The 19,568-nt window shown below is 50.5% G+C and overlaps 1 protein-coding gene across 2 annotated transcripts in view; it reads right to left on the bottom strand.

Annotated features, from left to right (window-relative positions):
* Positions 1-7,369: 7,369 nt before the first annotated feature.
* Positions 7,370-19,568, bottom strand: part of LOC144107556 (uncharacterized) — a 35,038-nt gene continuing 22,839 nt past the window's right edge. For both annotated transcript variants that reach the window (XM_077640625.1, XM_077640624.1), the window contains exon 6: positions 7,370-9,292. In XM_077640625.1, the coding sequence (XP_077496751.1) occupies positions 9,200-9,292 (93 nt within the window). In that variant the 3' untranslated portion in view covers positions 7,370-9,199. The remainder of the gene's footprint in view (positions 9,293-19,568) is intronic.

The following is a 19,568-nucleotide window of genomic DNA, read 5'->3' as shown; positions in this document are numbered from 1 at the left end:
AACCCATATTCCCGAACAGCACCTCTTCCCCCATTCGATGCTGGGATTAAGAAGCAACCTGTCCACGCAGAACGTGATGCTTCAAATCTCGAAAGAAATTCTACACCAGAGACACGGCAGGCGCACGAAAGCACTGCTAGCCCTAAACCTCACGAACGCGTTTGACAACGTCCAGCACGAAGCCATACTAAACGCCCTTTCTTACTTAGGTGAGGAACTAGAACACACGCTTACATAACCGCCTTTCTAACAGGACGGCAGAGATCAGGTTTTGGTCCGCGGAATCCTCACCCTTCCCCCTTAGGAAGCAGGGGCACACCCCAAGGCCCAGTTTTATCTCCAATACTCCTCAACATCGCCCTCATACCCATGGCCCGAAAATTGGAGCGCACCCACATCTATGTCCCATTTCTTCTACGCAGATGGCAACGCCCCGTGGACGACCATTGGAAATGTCGGCGAAATGGAGGAAACCCTCCAAGCGGGAGCGGACCCGGTAGCCGAGTGCGCGGCCTGTATAGGTCTCACATGCTCGCCGACCAAATCCGAAATGCTGCTGCTCCGCCCGACCGCGGACCGTCACAAAAAGGGAAACCCCTCTATACAAGTGAAGGTCGACGGCCGCCCAGTACCGGAGGTACAGAAGCTCCGCATTCTGGGAGTCTTCACCCGAAGCAACGACCTCAGTACAGAGACGATCACACATCAAACCATCAGGCTAATCGAGAGAATAGCAAACAAGCATCGAGGCATGCGAGAACACGACCTCAGGAGGTTAGTGCAAGCATTCGTGATTAGCAGAATGGTATACTCACTCCCCTATCCTCACCTCACAAAGGCAGGAGCGGAAAGAGTAAACGCGCTATTAAGACAGGCCTACAAATCGGCCCTAAATCTCCCACAATGGACATCAAACAACAGACTCCTTCGCATGGGGGTCCACAAAACTCTACAAGAACTGACTGAAGTCCACCGCGCAGCACAGTTGGACAGACTATCCTCCACAAACACGGGCAGACACATTCTAGCCGCATTAAAGATTCAACCAACGGATCCCCTCCGGACAACACCCACAACGTTGCTAAACAAATCAAGGAAAAGCTAATCGTCCACCCACTACCCAAGAACGTACACCCAACCCGCAATCGGGAAAGTCGCGAAGCACGTGCCAAAGCCCTGTATAAAAAAACACGCGGACAACGAAGACGCAATCTACGTAGACGCGGCAGAATATCCATGCAACCCAGCCTACGACCTAAGCGTGGTGTCACACGACCTCAAACACAAGGCTTCGGGCTCGATAAGGCCATCCACCTCCCTCGAAGTGGAAGAGGCGGTCATAGCACTGGACATAGCATCTTCCACTACCACACTCATATTGAGCAACCCTAAACCCGCAGTCAGAAATTTTTCAAAGGGATAGATCCGTTCTGCCACCTACAAAATCCTCCAATCAAGCCCCAACGACCCCAGACCAATTCAACTATATAGCTTGGGTGCCAGCCCACGCAGGCATCCCCGGAAACGAGGAGGCACACTCTATTGCTCGAGCGTACGTCAACCGAGCAGGCCAAACAGTCGAGAGGGATTGCGCGAGGGGCAGACTAATCACCTACAATGAAATCACGCTACACTATAGAGAGGAAAGGCTCACATATCCGCCGCCACACCACACCCTCACGAAAGAACATCAGACTATATGGAGGCAAATCGAGACCATAACGTTTTCTTCACCGGCCTATCTGGAACTAATACACCCGGGTGAATACAAGGCCGAATGCTCTATTTGTGGGGCTCCGCGAGAGCAAACTTCGAACACATACTAATCATATGCCGAGAACTCTAGCCACCATCTCGCTGGAACCTCACAGACCTAGAAGGTCGGGAGATCGCAGTATTCTAGCTCAGAGCCGGCCTCTCAGAAGAGGTTGGTGGAATGGGCGGAGAAGGTCGCCAGAAGTCATATACTGGTGGCCGCGAACCGGGATTAAGAGCCAAGCCAACAAAACCTCCCCTAACGCCTTCTCTTACTTGGTTCGTCAATAACATTTTTACCTACCTACCTACCTACTTACCTACCTCCGGATCAGTAGTAGAGCGCCCTAACCACTGAGCCACCGAGGCGGGTAACGGCAGCTCCCATAATACAAAATACTGCAACGGCATAGCGGGCAGCGATAGCGAGAAAGGACTGGGGAGAGCTTACAAACCATAGTATACAAAATACAAAAGCTGAACGAGTTTGCGCCGCTCGCGCGCGAAATTCCGGGCACTGTCTGAAGTATAACCGCGTGCGAGCGAGCACTGCCGTATTTACACAGCATAACAATACACTGCATATACAAAGCTGTGTGGACGTAGCGCCCTGTCGCTAGGGGCCCTAACTGTCGCTAAATAATTGCGCGCGCAGCACGGTGCACAAGCGGCCGAGGTGGGGCGCCCGGCCGCATGCCGTCCGAAGTTGCACACGAAGTAGCACGGCACACGGAGCGTTGGCGACACGCGCGCTTAAAGCAAGCGGGAAGTCAAGCTCGCCTACTCGATGAATGCACAGAGGCTTACCGTTGTTGTCACGGGTGCGCTCACAACTGCGCGGCCACAGGAGCGCCTTGAGACTGTCCGGGATGATGACTAACGCGCTTTCTCGCAACGCGGCTATGCGAAAGCGACACAGTGCAGAAGCACATGCTCCGACCATGGCTCCGACAACCAACATGGCGCAGGCGCACAAGGCTGGTAACGGACGAAACTTCCATCGCAAATTTGGCGCGAAAGCTCAGGCACGTGACTTGAAACTGCCGCGCATGCTAGCAACGTGAACTGTTTTGGAGCCGCGGGGCCACAGTGGGAAGTGACGACGCGCCTAACCGCGCCTCAGTCGCAGTAGCAACGCTGCGCATGCGCAGAGAAGGTAAGATTAAGTGATTAAAAACCTCTCCCTGATACACGTAAACGTACGAAAAAAAAAGTTCCCGGTTTGCCGCTTTAAATCTCCGGGTACACATGGCTTCGAACGGCGGGGTTAGCGAGTGAGTGCAGCAAATGCGGCGGAAAAGCCACGTAGACCACATCTTCTGGGACTGTCCTATGCCGATCGCCCACCAATATCGCTTCAGAGGCTCGCGCACGCGGGCCCGACCGAGGGGGACCTTGCTGCTCAGCTCCGACCTTGAAACACCCGAGTACAGGTCGTGACAAGAGCCCCAGAGGTCGCCGCCAGTCTCCACCGACGGCCACCTAGCAATTTGTATTGGAAAACGTTTACTGCCGGCACTGAACCGTAGTGGGCACTAGATGGCTAGATGGCACTATACGGCTGAACACTTGATACATTTCTGTAAAGGGCTTGTGGGGTTGGTTACGAACCCGCGTCGAAGTGTTAATTGAGTGGCACTTCGCCCACATATCGCGCGCGTTCGGGCCAGAGCAGGCCGAGGGCATAGCCAGCGTTCGCCGCGCGCCTGTGCTCTCGCTGCGAAGGAAGGAAGGCACAGTTATTTGAGAGCACAAGTGTTTATTACACAGGAAGCTGCATTACACAACACTGCACTAATCCCCAGACCTCAGTACAACCCATAGCCCAGCCACAGCACCCGAAAGCGGGCCCGCGGAGCCGCGCGCGCAAAGCAAAGCCTACATACGCACGAGGCGGCACAGCCAAGGGCGATCGCATGCCGCACGGCCAACCAATGGGTTAGATCGCGCGCGACACAACACGAGGGAGGATGGCGGAGCACATTTTGACGACGCAGGTCGCGCGTCGGTGGCTCATCACGCGTCGTCACCGGCAATGGCCGGCGATGACGGAGAATCAGCCAAATCAGGCCCTCCGGGACCCGGAGCGCGTGAGCGCAGCACAGGCGGGCGACGGGACTCCGGAGGCTTGGGCCTGGACTCAAGCGTACATACTAGGTGCGTAAGGTTACACCACCCGCGCTCTTGGTCCCCCGGCAAAGGCCGGGGACCCCGGGAGGCGAAATCTACGCACCTTACTGCTGCACGAGTCGGTGGCGGACTCCCCGTTCAATTCCCGCTCGGGGCCTCTCGCCGAAACAACGCCCCCCAACTGTCACTCGGAGTGCCCCAATGGGGACGCCAGGTCGAAGCGGGAAGAACGGAAGGGAGGGTGATTTACAGCGGTTCACGAAAGAGCTTCCCTTGGAAAGGAGGACAAGCAGCACGGCCGCCTGCATTCCGCTCGCGGACACCCCACAGGGGGTCTCTAACGAGCAAACGGCAGCAGCGGGCGCGCACTCCGACCGCTCAAGAGGCCCAATCCCCACAGGCTTCACCCTACGGTGGAAAGCAGCGGGGCTGATTTATCCAAGGTTTGGTTTGGTTTATGGGATTTAACGTCCCAAAGCGACTCAGGCTATGAGAGACGCCGTAGTGAAAGGCTCCGGAAATTTCGACCACCTGGGGTTCTTTAACGTGCACTGACGTCGCACAGTACACGGGCCTCTAGAATTTCGCCCCCATTGAAATTCGACCGCCGCGGCCGGAATCGAACCCGCGTCTTCCGGGCCAGCAGCCGAGCGCCATAATCACTGAGCCACCGCGGCGGCTGATTTATCCAAGGCATTGGGGTTTAAGCACAGTGAAGGGAAAGTAGATTTTAAGCGGGTAGAAGTAACGAAGCGAAGGTTATCTGATTGGTGGCTAAAATCAAGGCAAGAGTAGAATTTCACAAGTCATGGCTAGGTGACTTGAACCCCCGCCCGATTTAAAGGGTTCAGCCTTATCCATCCATCCCTCGAGCCCATGGCTCTCGGCGACCTTGTGAGCCCACTCAGTGTACTGGACTTGCGTCAACGGGTCTGAGCTGGCAAATACAGCCTCCCACCGCTCTTTAGCTCGTCGAGACTAGCACTGGTGTATCCAACGTAATACAATCCGACTTTCAAAAAATGCCGCTTAGCAAGATCAACTAATCTATTTGTTACCCAAGCCAATACTAAATGTTTGCCAATCCAATCCCAGTGTGTTGCTTGAAAAAAAAAATGAATACAACAGTACCCTGCATGCATTGCCAACGAGGGCAGAACAAGTAAGAAATCTGGGATGCACCTAAAATACTGCCGCAGGAAGCATTTGAAACAATTTATGCGCTCTAACATCTTGATGCAAGTGGCATATTTCGTCAAACAACGATGCTGCAATTATAATGGCGGCCAAACGTTACTGCTTGTCCATATTCTTTTCTTGCGTCAACATCAACTCAACTGCCTCAATTATTTTGGTTGTAGTTAGCTTCTTGCAGTGATTTTAGGAAGTTAACCAAGACATTCTAATCTACTTACCTTAGCTCGTTCCTCTTCCTTGCTGCCTTTTAGCAGGCGCCGCGTACGTGAATGTATGCACAGCATCCGACGCCAACCGCTGGCTGCTACTCGCGAAACAAAGGTCCTCTATAAGAAGCATGTTGTCTTGGTAGCAGTCCGACGTGAAATGTTCTTAGCACACAGGCGTTCACGAATTCGGGAACCAGTTAAGGCGCCGGATAGAACGAATCCATTAGTCGCGTACCTCTTTGCCGTTCGGAAATTTGTGGTAAATCACTGTCTTGTGGGATGCACGAATCACTCGACGAAAAACAACAGCGCAGCAGCTACCATCCATTGCTCCGAGCACCTCAATGCAGTAAGTGCGAGCTGAAACTACAAGGTGAAACCACGATGCTGCTCGCAAGCCGACCACTGTCCTTCTGCGCTTTGGCAAGCTGTTCCGAATAGCGCCGCCGTCGCCCAGCCCCACTTCGGGCTGTGTCAAGCATGAACACAAAGCTTAAGTTTGCAGACGAACCCACATCAATTTCTCGTAACTGTGCTGACATGCCACGCCGAGCACGGCCGCTGCATTGTCGCCGTCATCTGCTCCTCGCTACTTGCCAACCTGTGACATCGAGCACAGAGACCACAGTAAAGAAATTAGCAGTGGCTTAGCTCGGCTATGCCAGGATATACGCAGCGTGAGCTGCGCTGAGCGTCAATTGCCGCTAAGCAGTTTCGCTCTCCTTCTCCATGGCTATACCACACTGGCAAACGCCCCGCTTATGTATCCCCCCACTGATACCTCTGCGCATGCGCACAAAATGAGAGGCGCCATCAAGTGGCTCCGCTGCAGCGTCAGACTTGGCTACAGCGCAACGGAGGCGCTGGGCACGCGCCGGCGCCAGTGCGTCTGCAGCGGCATCATCTGGAATGACCAGACCAGAGAGGCGGTGGCGGCTTTGGCGCGCCAGCTGTGCGCCGGGACGTCACTGCTCCTCGCGCATGCGCAGCACGGCTCTCCAGGAGCCACGCCAAACTGCTCAACCTCGGCTAGTATAGCTCACGCTACGAAACTCCTGCTGGGCAGGGCAAGTCTCGAGGGGCTATCTTTAAAATTCATCATCCTATGCCCACTGCAGGAGAAAGGCCTCTCCAATATCTTTAACCCTGTCCTTTGCCAGCTGTGGTATGAACTTTGTGACCAGTGCAGATAACACACTCCCCACCAGAACAAGACTTGGCCACCCTGGTGTAGTACTTGGCCACAACCTCCTCTATGAACAAACGAATTACCTTTAAATTACTCGGAGAGAAAACTAAAGCATTCTAAGCTGTGCCGTTTGGCACACAGTATCTTGACATCGAGAATTACTTGATACAAATTTCACTGACATCTGTGCATCGAAAAACTGCCAGAGTTGCCCTCCAAGATTAAAAAGTAAAATCCATGCTTGCACAATAGACGGATACAAGTCAGCAGTGAAGCTCCGCACACATTTAGGACCGCTGCACAAATTCCTCCACGACAAAAATGTAGGCCATTGCGATAACTTCTCGCGTCATCCAAACATAAGCTAATCACGAGAAAAATGTTATACCTGGCTTGCTTAATAAAGTCAAACATTAAAATGATTTTGTTTACTGTTCTCACTGGCTAGCGGAGTAATACAGTATGCCACGGACCATGGCCGTGTTAACTGCAGACTTTTTAGGTTGTATCCTACTATAGATAGTTTGCATTATATACTGAAACATTTCACAACTATTTCTTCAATAACAAACATGTCACAACTATTTCTTCAATAACAAACATGTCACAACTATTTCTTCAATAACATTGAAACTGACAAGTGAAAAGTGCTGTGCATGTCCTCGTTCACCGTCCCTTGGTCTTTTCATGCGCTGCAGGTTGGAGATATTTCCTCAAATTCTTAACCAACGGTATGTGAAACATCATACGTGGGCCACACACACGTGTGCATGCGCGCGCGCACACACACACACACACACACACACACACACACACACACACACACACACAAGCAGGTGAACGCCAAGCAATCGTGTTCAGCTGTATTCAGATCAATACGCAACAGAAGAAAAGTTGAACGCATTGAATTTTATTGAACACAATTCAAAGAAAAGCTACACAAGCGTGGCCACTCGTGAAGACACGTACAATATTATATATGTCGAGCAGGCCCGTGCACTGGAACATTTACAAACTTGCAGATAAAAGGCTATAAGGATTTACTTTGCGAAAAAGTGTGAAATGTGAAAATGAGAAAATTGATGCTTTTTCCAAGCAGATAATATTCAACCCAGCGTTCCGCACGGGATGCCACAGCTAGAGAGCAGCTTACACACGCAGGGACAAACGCTGCATTTCACAAGGGAACGCCAGTTACCACAGGGCCTGTCAAACCGTCTGTAAAGAACTGCTCACAACATCCACCTGACAGAAACTTGTTCGTTTTTCTTTTAAGATGTTGGATACAGGACACAATCGCACAGCGTAACACACTTTAAACAACACTGACTCAAGTGTTTAACGAAAACCTTGAGACAAACTTTGGTTCGATGAGCCGTACCTGAAACCACCATGGCAGCCTGCGGAAAGTTTGGTCGAGTCGAGAAAAGGACCCTAAACGTAGTACTTTACCTTATATTAACGAATTGTTCTAGAGGAATTCCAAAGCTCTGTGACGGACAACCCTTATTATAGCTGCCCAGAACGATATGGAGGGGCCATCCTTGTCTCCCGATTACTACATGTCTAGAGAAGTTATGCTTTACAACAGTCAAATGTGCCTCCTGGAAAAGTCGAATAACTCGTGCATGAAGCTACTCTAAGCTAACGCTTGCACACAGCCATTTGCTTTTACATAGTACCTGCCCTGTAAATAAATCTTGCAAAAAAAAATCGAAGCCCAGCAAGGGTTCGTTTTGATCACGTTTCATTTCTCACAGATTAGACGAGATGGTAAGCACAGTCAACCCATTAAAGTAACAAACTCAGTGCCTCCTCCACAAAATGCAAGTGGGACTGAGAAGCAAGTTTGGTCCAGTCTGCGCAAAGTGGTCAGCACTTAAGGCAACGAGGCAGGCTACATGATGTATGGCACAGGCTTTGACAAGAAGGATACGGTGAACTTCGGCAGACCAGCACAGAGCTACAAGCACGAAAAGTGCAGTTATACAAAGGTCACACAAAATATCTTGCAGGTCTTTATTTTTAACATGCAGCATGCCTCACTTTCACATACCAGCTCTGTGCAGATATATATATATACTCCTGGAACATATCCAGAGACATTTCTGAGCAGATAACCCCCATGCCTTTGGCTGACAACACATCTGGTTTGGGCCTCGCAACTACAAAAACTGCCATTTTGACTGACAAGTGCTTAGTACAGGCACCTCCTGACAAGATCGGAACTATAAGCCATCAAAAGCCGCATTCATAACGAACACGCGTCGCCATGTACTTGGCAAGTTGTGTACGCATTTCACGCAATCCGCGTGCTTAAGAAAGAAGGAATGAAAACACTGCACAATAAGTTCACAAAATATGTCCGAAGTATAAGACTATATATGCTAGGCTGCATAAATGAAGTGAAAAAATAAGGCAGTGACACTCGCACAAGGCCATTCCTGGAGCCCCAGAATGCGCAGAGACATTTAAAAACTCTTATAGGCACAACCTCATAAGAAAAACCGAGAGGTTAAGAGGCGCAAGAAGTAGAACATGGTGGCCTGCACTGAGGCAAAAAACAAACGAAGTATGTGCTCACACGAGGTAGTAGTAAAATGAGGAGAGCTTATATTTTTTTCCAAGAACATCTACAAAATAGCGAACTTATTAAACCAGCAAACAAGTAAAGAGAAGATGAAAAACTGGGCAGGAATGACGGCAGCCTGCAAGCAGTTTAGCCCGATGCGGCTGTTTCTTCACTGTTCTGCAGGGAGGCATCCTCCAGCGTCTGGCTCTTGTTCTGGCGCACTTCTTCAGCATGCTTCTCCTGGAGAAAGTAAAACATCTAAGCAGGTAAATACGTATCCACCAGATTTCAGCATGGGTGACATGCAAAAGAACTGGCTGCCAGAGATTCTGTGACACCTAGTTGTGATGCTGAGTATGCCAATCCCTGTGCCATCGAGTGGCACCCTCAATGCACAGGGGTGCGAATGCCACTGCGCACTGAAAGCGCCACAAATATGTGGTGCTGCAAGCAGTACCATGCCCCTTTGCTCGTTTTATTATTTTATCACAATACTCACAGTGCCAGTGGGAATTAGAGGGGAGGGAGAAGAAAAAACTAATATATAACACAGCAAACGCAACATACCACGCACATCGTCAATACCATCAACACATCACGTACGTATGAAACAAAAATTGTGCCCGAACACACACACAAAAATTTACTATTTTATTTCAGTAGGCCTACTCATTTAGAAAATACCTCATTTGAGGGAATCGTTGCGACATTGGATGGAAGCTTGGTCCATCACGTATAGTTTGGGGAAAAAATGACACTTTAAATGATCTAGTTTTACAGGATATTCCTCTAACCTTATTTGCATGGTCCAGCCATAGTGAAATATAATCAAGCTTGTAAAAATGCCTGTGGGGGCCTATACCTGCGCGAGAGTGAAATATGTTATTAAAAAGTTCCAGTCTAAAATATTCCCCATGTTTCTGAAGTGGTTCCCCACCAAACCTTTCTTTGGCTCTTGAAAGACTAAAATTCCTGGTGTAATGAGAAAAAAAAAATAGAATCGCTGTTTTGAATTCTTTCTAAACTGTTTACGTCAAATGCCAACCACGGATCCCACACAGCACAAGCATAATTCAGAACAGATTGCACATTTGATTTGTACCATGACAACTTTGCCTGAAGTGGCAACTTTCTTGCATTTTGCGCAAGGAACCTAGAACTGAGCACGCTTTACTTGTGATATGACCAATGTGTGGGCGCCAAGACAGAGCAGAGGCGAAATATATACCAAGATGATTGTGCTCCTGAACTGATAGTACCTTAGCAGAGTTACTTTAAAAAGATTTTTTCGCACATCCCGTGTATGGGCCACACCCTGATAATGAGGCCCTCAGATCAGGAAGAAAAAAAAATTGCAGCCCTTACACGCGTTTATACGGTAATCGGAGATGCCAGCAACCTAACCCTTTAACCCCAACACACCACTCAACAAAACAGCGCAGTTCAGCGCAGTCAACCAATCAAGAGCACAGAGCAAGAAGGGTTGTGTCACAGGACAAGCACATGCGTGCATTTTGGCAGTCTGCAAGCCATACCATAGGGGTGCTTGTGCTAGTAGCCCTAGCTACCAGCACAGATATAAGGAATCCCCGATCCCGATTTCGCTGCAAATGTGCGACGCGACCACCCCTTGGAGCTGCAAGGCAGCACCGCAGAGCGATGCCGATGCTAATATCTGTGCTGGTAGCCCTAGCTACCAGCACAGATATTAGCATCGGCATCGCTCTGCGGTGCTGCCTTGCAGCTCCAAGGGGTGGTCGCGTCGCACATTTGCAGCGAAATCGGGATCGGGGATTCCCGTGTAGCACCCCAATTTTTCAAATTACCCAGGCTGGTGCAGGCCGCCACTTTAAATTATCCGGTCAAATTTTCATTAGAAATTACAGGACCGCAGAAATTCATCGAAATATCCAGGATTTTGAATTAGAGGTTTTACTGTATATGCGTTTCGATAGCAAAATGTAGCGGGTGCGATTACCATATAGACGCGTCAAATTTCCTGCCCACCGCACGCTTGCCATACTCGAGAGCAAGCTCCCAGCCATGTAGCTACTAAGGTGCTTGCCCATCATGCTTTTCTTAAAACCGCAACGCTCGGCGGCAGCACGAGAAAGCCACAACTACGGTCAACCAACACGCTGCCACAGCTCCCGTGCCTTTGACAATCGTTAGGTTGGGGCAATCTAAAAAGACTGAAAAATAATAAGCTTTGACAGCTGGAGCTGATGATACTGATGCCGATAGCGGGAGCTCGCGGCAGATGAAAAAGTTGAAGATGATGAGCCGCGGCTTCGCTATCTGTGGCCGACACCTGGAAGTTCCTGTGCGCATCGTCACCTCTGCGATTAAGCGCACCGTTGCTCGCAGTTAGAGCTGATCGCAGAGGCCACGACACGTGCATGTCGAAGGCTATTCCCGCATTGGTCGCGGAAAGCTTGGGTGTGACCCTTACACGAATATTTTTTTTTTAATATTTCCTTCGGAAAAACGGTATGTGGCCCGTACACGAGTGCGACACACACAAGCATTACAGGAATATGTGCAGTGCTTCTGGAGTACCACGAAAATCACGCCATGACGCTCATTTCGAAACAGCAATAGACAAGTGGCAGAATATTACAGTAGAATCTCGACCACATGATTATGGTTGATCCGAATTTTGGGATGATACAAATTTCGAAAGTGTCTCGGACGGTCTACAATGTATGAAATGCGTTACGATTTGGGGTTACACGAACAAATTTTCAAGCCGGCCCGGATGATACGAACGCGCGACCAGCCACCCGCGCACGCTGCCACCGCTGGCCTTCTCTACCCCCGCCTCCCTTTCACAGGTTCGAAGGGCACGAGCTACAACGCATTGCTTGTAGCAACCCAACGAGTCAAGGTGAGTCACGTGCCTGACAGGGCTACGTTGCCCACTTGCTAACAGCTCATTGGCCTACCGAAAAAGTTCTCGCAGCTGCTGGGAGCTGGCCAGGAGGATGCTGCCGCTGCCTGCGCCTGTCCAACGTGGTCTGCCCAAATGTGACAAAGACGTAAACTGTGCAAGCGTTCACTCTTGACATGTTGCAGAAGCGCGAGACACTTTCTTTTAAGGAGAAGCTTGATATGCTCAAGAAGGTTGGTGAAAACCCAGCGAAGAAAAGTGTAGACTTGGCAAAAGAGTTAGGGCTGGCACCGTCGACACACTGCACCATTGTTGGGCAGCGAGATGTTATTTTGAAGAACGCTCAGAACATCGGTGTCAACATCAAGCAGGCAAAGACTGCTTTGCATGTTAAGCTAGAAGAGGTCCTGCGGACATGGTTTCGGGAAGTCACAGCGGCTGGCATCAACATGGACGGCAAGGTACTGCAAAAAAAGCTGACAACATCGCGCTTTCTCTTGGAATCGAAGGTATCCAGGTTTCTGAAGGATGGCTGCACCGATTTAAAGAGAGGCACGGACTTGTGTCGTCTCTGGTGAAGGAAAGAAAGTGGACGAGTTAGCTGTCGACTACTGGCTGAACACGCTGCCAGCTCCAATTGCGGAGTACGCGCCTCGCGACATATTTAATGCCGATGAGGCGGGCCTCTTCTTCAATCTGCAACCGGAGAGGACATTGTGCATGAAAGGACAGGCATACCAGGGCGGCCAGAAAAGCAAGGAACGAGTGACAGTGCTTTTTTGCGGCAACGCTGACTGCTTGGAGAAGCTGCAGCTTACAGTCATAGGGAAGTCCAAGCAGCAGAGGCGTTTCCAATCGGCAGGACGTTTGCCTGTTTTGTACAGAGGGAACCGAAAGGCCTGAATGATTGCATTCATTTCGTGAGTTGCTCGCAAACCTGGACCGTAAAATGGAATAAAAAATCGAAGGATATTGCTTTTCGTCGACCAGTGTTCTGCCCACCCAAAACAAATGACTTTCAACAACATCACAGTTTCCTGCAAGCAAACACTACCAGCCATCTGCAGCCACTAGACGCTGCAATAATTCACAACGTTAAGCATCACTTCAAAAAACTTTTAGTGAGGCGCCTTTTGTCGAAAATTGAGCACAAAGATGTGCATTTGAGGATAAGTCTGTTAGAGGCAGTGCACTTCTTAGCCATGCTTTGGGACAATGTGATTGCAGGCACAATCTCGAATTGTTTTCGAAAATGTGGATTCAACACTGGACCTGATCTGGCTCCAACAGGAGATAATCAAAAGCCCCATGAGGATTTCACGATTGAAGGCTGGGACAGTCTCACAACTCAAGTTTTCAGCTCACGACTTCTTAACCGTGGATGACGATGCTGCTACATGCAGGTTAAGAGCCATCAAAGAGGTAATCAATGAAGCAGACGGAGATGAACTCGAGGAGCCTGACAGTGATAGTGAAGATTCCAATGCATCAGACCAACAGCCATCACTGGCAGAAACCTTTCACACTCTGGATGTCATGCGCCGCACCGTCGGTGCCGGCAATGTGAGCGATGAAAGTGCTGCACGGTTTTACGCGTTTCAGTCAGGGCTGGTCAGTGACATCGAGGGCAGGAAAGTGCAGAAATGCATTAGACTTTTTTAGACGGAAGCAGTTGAGCATAATAGTTTTTGTGCATTTTCGTGTTGAAGTTGGCTTGTTTTGTATCATACAAATTCGGGATGATACGAATATTTCGCGAGCTCCCGAGGAATTTGTATCATCGAGATTTTACTGTAGAAAAAAAAAAAGGCGGGTTATTTCTGAACTATCCAGTCCAATCCGTCAATATTTCGGCCAGATTTCACGGTAACGAAATTCCACTATTGTGATAAGGAATGTCTTGCAAGGCGCTGCGTCGCGAACAGCTAGCGGTACAGACCAGATCCAGAACAGCGGCAGCGTTCAGTCCACAGCACGCACGAGAGCCTTGAGCATTCAGGCAGGGCCTCTATCACTCAACAACTCTTTGGGAGCACCGTGGCGAAGAATGACAAGATGGAGGATGAAGGAAGCAATGTCATGGGTCAGTAGCAGATGGTAAAGGTGATGTTTCGGTGTAGCGTGTAAGATGATCGATGACAACAATGAACAATCGATTGCCAGTTGATGTGCTGGGAAGAGGGCCACACAGGCTCAATTCCAACACGCTCGAAGGGCTGCGCTGGGCAAGGCAGCGGCTGCAGAGGAGTGGCGGGTCAGCAAGGTGGGCTTTTTCGGCGCTGGCACTCTAAGCAGGGCTGGACGAAGTGTCAAACATAACACTACATCCCACGCCAGTAGTATCATGTCGCAGACGGGTGAAGGTCTTCAATAAGCCAGCATGGGCACACTGGATATCATCGTCGGCAAATGACGGAGTGCAGATGGGTCGGAATGACAAGCAGCAACTTTCGACCATCCGGTAGGTAGTTCCGGCGGTAAAGAGGCTAGTATCTGATGGCGAAATGGTGGGACTGGTGACGGAGAGCACGGGAAGGAGGTTGTGACGATTGACCAGACAAGAAATCCAAGAGGCAAGCGGTCCATGGGTCTCTGCGTTGCTCAGAAACCATATCCGCAGGCTCAAACAACACACAATCTCGGTGATACGAACCCGGCTGAAACGAATTCATAAAATTCCCCCGCCGAAATGCATTGTGTACAATGGGCCAAAATTCGGATGTTCCGAACACTTTTCCGTATCACACTGGGTGATATGAACTTCGGTACCGCAACCGTCGAGCCGCCACCGGCGCAGCGTGCGACAGTGCCGGTTTGGGATCCCGCGGCAGCAGGGAGGCTGACGAGGCAAGCGAAGCTTTCTCTCTCTCTCTCTAGTTTTTGAAGGCGGCCTCTTTGCCATTTTGTTTTTAATTTGTTGTTGCCCGAGGCTAGCGCCGCTGCTTATTGGTCCATTCGCCCTGCGAACCAGCCAACCCAACCGGCCGGGCAAGATTTGTCCTCTCCACATTTATCGCGGGCCTGCACGCCTGTTCCACCGGTCTTTCCGCTACAGTCAGCGCGCAGATCGTCACCCCAGTAGCAGCTCCCGCTTCTTTGTTCCCTCGTGCGCGAAGACTGCGGAAGTGCAGCGTGTTGTTTGCGTGTGTCGTTTCACGAGCATTGATTGCGTCAGCCCGAAAGGTACTGCAAACAGTACAATGTCGCGAAAGCGGAAGGCGCTGTCCTCGAAGGACAAACTGGATATTTTAAGAAAGGTGGATGAAGAGCCCAAGAAAAGGCGCACTGACATGGCCAAGGAATTAGGCCTGCCAATTTCTACGCTGTCTATGATCGTCGGTCAGTGCGACCAAATTATGCAGAATGTGCAGCACTTTGGCGTAAACTCCAAAGAAGCGAAAACTGCTAACCATGTAAAGTTAGAAGTTCTCCTAACATGGTTTAAAGAGGTCACCGCGGCCGGCGTCAATGTTGACGGAAAAGCTCTGCGTGAGAAGGCTGCGGACATCGCACTCACGCTTGGAATTGAAGAAAATTTTCAGGCCTCTGGTGGCTGGATTCACCGATTTAAGGCACGGCATGACCTCTCCTACAAAACAGTTTGCGGCGAAGAGAAAAAGGTTGACGACTCCATCGTTGAAGATTGGATGGCAACCACGCTGCAGTCTTTCATCGGGGGATTGACGCTCGTGATGTTTTTAACATTGACGAGGCAGGGCTATTTTACAATCTTCAGCCCAAAAAGAGTCTGCTTCACGGGCGAAGGATGCCAGGGAGGACAAAAAGTAAGCAGCGTGTGACTGTTTTGCTTTGCTGCAATGCTGACAGGTCAGAAAAAATGAAACAGACCGTCATTGGAAAATACGAAAAGCCCCGATGCTTCAAGGCAGCCGGTCGTTTGCCCTGCACATATAGAGCCAATAAAAAGGCGTGGATGACGTCGGCTCTGTTCGTGGAGTTCGTCACATACTTGGACCATAGGATGTCATGCAAGAACAGAAGGATTGTTTTGCTGCTGGACCAGTGTGCGACGCATCCAAAGCACATGACGCTACAGAGCATCAAAGTGGCATCAAAGCATCGCCAATTGTTTCGTAAAGTGTGGGATTTTTAAATACACAGTGGCCACCACCTCGCAAGTGCCAGATCCAATTCCGGTTGATGTCTGGAACCAGCTTGGCGTTGACTGCAGTGCCAACGATCTCGTCACCTGTGGTCTGGGCACAGGGGAAGACATCATGGAGGATGTATCGTCGCAGCCTGGAATTTCGACCAGTGATGAAGAAGAAGACGAGTGCCAAAATGGTGATGACCAACCACCGTCGGCAGCCAAAACTATGCACACTGTCGATATTCTGCGGCATGATGTGACATCAGAGACTGTGCGTGAGAGCACTACAGCCCAGTCGTTCAGCTTCAAAAATTCTCTGCTGGCCGACCTTGCAGAGAAGACGACTCAGAAGGATATACGGGACTTCTTTCCACGTAAATAAGTGTTTTTTTTTTGGGCGTGTCTCATAGTTTCGGGACAGATTTCGCTCGTTTTTTGGTGATACGAAATTTCAGGTGATAACAATATTTTCACTCCCCTTGAGATTCGTATCACGAGATTCTACTGTACAAGGCACTGCCTCAGACGGCAGAGAGGAACGTGAGAGGGCATCAGCATTTGCATGTTTATGGCCGGAACGACAGACAACGCGAATGTCACTCTAGGAGTCGCAGAGCCCAACGCGCCAGGCGACCAGAGGAATCTTTCAAAGAGGACAGCCAGCAGAGGGAGAGGTGATCGGTGACAATGCCAAAAGGGCGCCCGTACAAGTAGAGGCGAAATTTGATGGATCACCCAAAGGATGTCTAAACACTCCTTCTTGGTGACAGAATAGTTGACTTCAGCTTTTGTTAAGTGTCTGGCTCGTGTAAGCAACAACGTATTCGTCAAAGCCAGGCTTGCGCTGAGCGAGTACTGCACAGAGGCTGACGTCGCTGGCATCTGTGTGTATTTCCGTGGGAGAACGAGGGTCAAAATGATGCAGGATTGGCGGAGTCGTCAGAAGGTGATGGAGTGTCACAAAGGCTTCATCACAGGCTGGTGACCAGGCTGAAAGGTCATGGACGGAAAAGAGCTTCATCAGGAAATCGATGATAGTGGCGAAATTGCGGACGAATCTGCAGAACTAGAAGCAGAGGTCGACGAAGCTGTGGAGTTCTTTCACAGAAGTGGGCTTTGGAAATTCTGCCACAGCTCGCAACTTTTCCTGGTCCGGGAGAATGACATCCTTTGACACGACATGTCTGAGAATGGTGAGCTGCCGAGCTCTGAAGCAGCACTTTTTTAAATTGAGTTGGAGGCCAGCATCGGCCAGGCATTGAAGAACAGCCTCAAGGCTTTGGAGGAGAGACGAAAAATCCGAGCAAAAGATCACAACGTTGTCCAGGTAACAAGGCATGTGTGCCATTTGAGGCCTCCGATTAGGTTGTGCATCATACGCTCAAATGTGGCAAGTGCATTGCAGAGGCCGAATGGCGTGACATTAAATTCATAGAGCCCGTCCGGTGTGACGAATGCGGCCTTTGGCCAATCGGTCTCTGCCACCGGCGCCTGCCAGTAACCAGAGCGCAAGTTCAATGAAGAAAAGAACTCAGCACCCTGCAGGCAGTCGAGGGCGTCGATACGAAGGAGAGGGTAAATGTCCTTGCGTGTAATCTTGTTCAGATGATGGTAGTCTACGCAGAACCGGATGGAACAGTCATTTTTCTTGAATCAGGACCACCAGAGATGCCCACGGGCTGAGCGACAGCTGAATCAAGTGGCGCTGAAGCATGTCGGTCACCTGTTCATCAATGATGTGGCGCTCTGCGTCTGACATGCGGTGCGGACATTGGCGCAAAGGGGCATGGGTACCAGTGTCAATACAGTGAGTAACGGTGGTTGCACGGCCCAAGAAAGGTTGCTGGTATTCAAACGAAGCTTCAGAACGGTGCAGGATGGCAACAAGTTGTCCTCGTTGGGTATGTGTCAGGGTGGTGCCGACGGAATGGTGAAAAATATAGAGAAGATGGTCTGGCGACAGGAACAGGTCTAACAGCGCTGACATGAGGCCGGCCATGCTATCGACGAGGGGGTATGCTGCGGCAGCGGGATCAAGTAAGGCAACACTACCAAGCAACTGGCCACAGAGTAAAGTGGTAAACCAGGACAACGGGCTGGACATATAAATAGCGCTTGAGCCACAAATAATTGTCAGCACGACATCAGGCAGCAAAACGGATTTCTGGTCAGCGCATCGTAAAAAGGGTGTATAAATTACAGTGACATCGGAGAGAGCAGCACAAGAAAGTGGCACCAGCCCTGAAGAGAAAGGCAGAACGTCTGTGTCCTCTGAGAAGACCATAGTAGCGGCAGCAGCGCCGGGTACGTCCAAGGGAGCGTCACTGAAGAGCAATAACTCAAGCTCAGCGTGTGCACAGTGAATAACGGCGTGATGCGTGGAAAGGAAGTCCGAACCAAGGATGAAGTCGTGAGATGAGACGATGAACTCTATTGTGTATGGAACGTTCTCGATAAGCCGGCAGGTGGTGCAGGCAGCTAATGGCCAAATGTCCTGAGCACTGGCGGTGCAAAGAGAAACAGCAGGAAGAGGCGTCGGCACTTTTTTTTGAGTCGGAGACAGAGGGTGTGACTGAGAACAGAAACGGCTACGCCAGTGTCAACAAGTGCTTCAACGGCGACACCCTCAACGAACATGGTAATATTGGCAGGCACGGAAACAGGCCTTGAGTGAGTCACTGGCTGCACGGTTCTTGCCTCTGGAACTGAGACAGTTTTCGCACGTGGACGTCGGGTTGGCGGCAGAGCATTGGAGAACGGGAATGACAGAGGAGACTGCGAGCGGAGATGGGAACTATGAGAAGAGGAATCCATAGGCATATGACGCAGGCGAGGAGGACAGCAGAAGGTCGTATGTCGGCTCATGCCTATAATCATATAAACGGTGGTCAACACTGCGATACAAACGAGCCACATGACCAGCGACACCACAGGCATAGCAAATAGGGTGATAGTCTTGCATGCACCAAGGGTTCAGTGGCTGCAGCTGTGATCGTGAACCGAACAATAAGGTGGGGCCGCAGGTCACTGGGGTTCAAACAATTGGCTAGGTGGCCTATAAACAGGGGCAGTGGGCAGCAGGTGAGGGCCGTGACCGCAACACAGCATCGGCGTACGTTAGAGGAGCCGCGATCAGGGGCGGCAGAGGGGGAGGTGGCAGGACCTCAGCGGCCTGCTTCGCGATGACACGCTGGCGGTTGGGAGTGAGCGACTGCGCAGGCGTAGGCGGGCAGGTAGACAAGCACAGCTGGCGGAAGACTTCCTCACGCACAAACTGCTGGATGCGCTGGAGGAGCGACTGGTGGTCCACAGCACCGTCCCCAGGGACAGCCAAGTTGGAAAGTGTGACCTCTTGAAAGCCGACATGCCGGATGGAAAGGCGCTGTTTGCACAGCTCATCAAAGCTTTGGCAGTAGCTTATGATATCGGAGACAGTCTGGGGATCCTTGGCGACGAGCACCTGGAAGGCATCATCGTCTGTGCCTTTCATAATATGTCTGATCTCGTCGGCCTCA

Source organism: Amblyomma americanum, chromosome 10, assembly GCF_052857255.1.
Source record: "Amblyomma americanum isolate KBUSLIRL-KWMA chromosome 10, ASM5285725v1, whole genome shotgun sequence".
NCBI classification, from domain to species: Eukaryota; Metazoa; Arthropoda; class Arachnida; order Ixodida; family Ixodidae; genus Amblyomma; species Amblyomma americanum.
The sequence above is the reverse complement of the archived record's forward strand: the minus strand, read 5'-3'. Positions and strand labels throughout refer to the sequence as shown.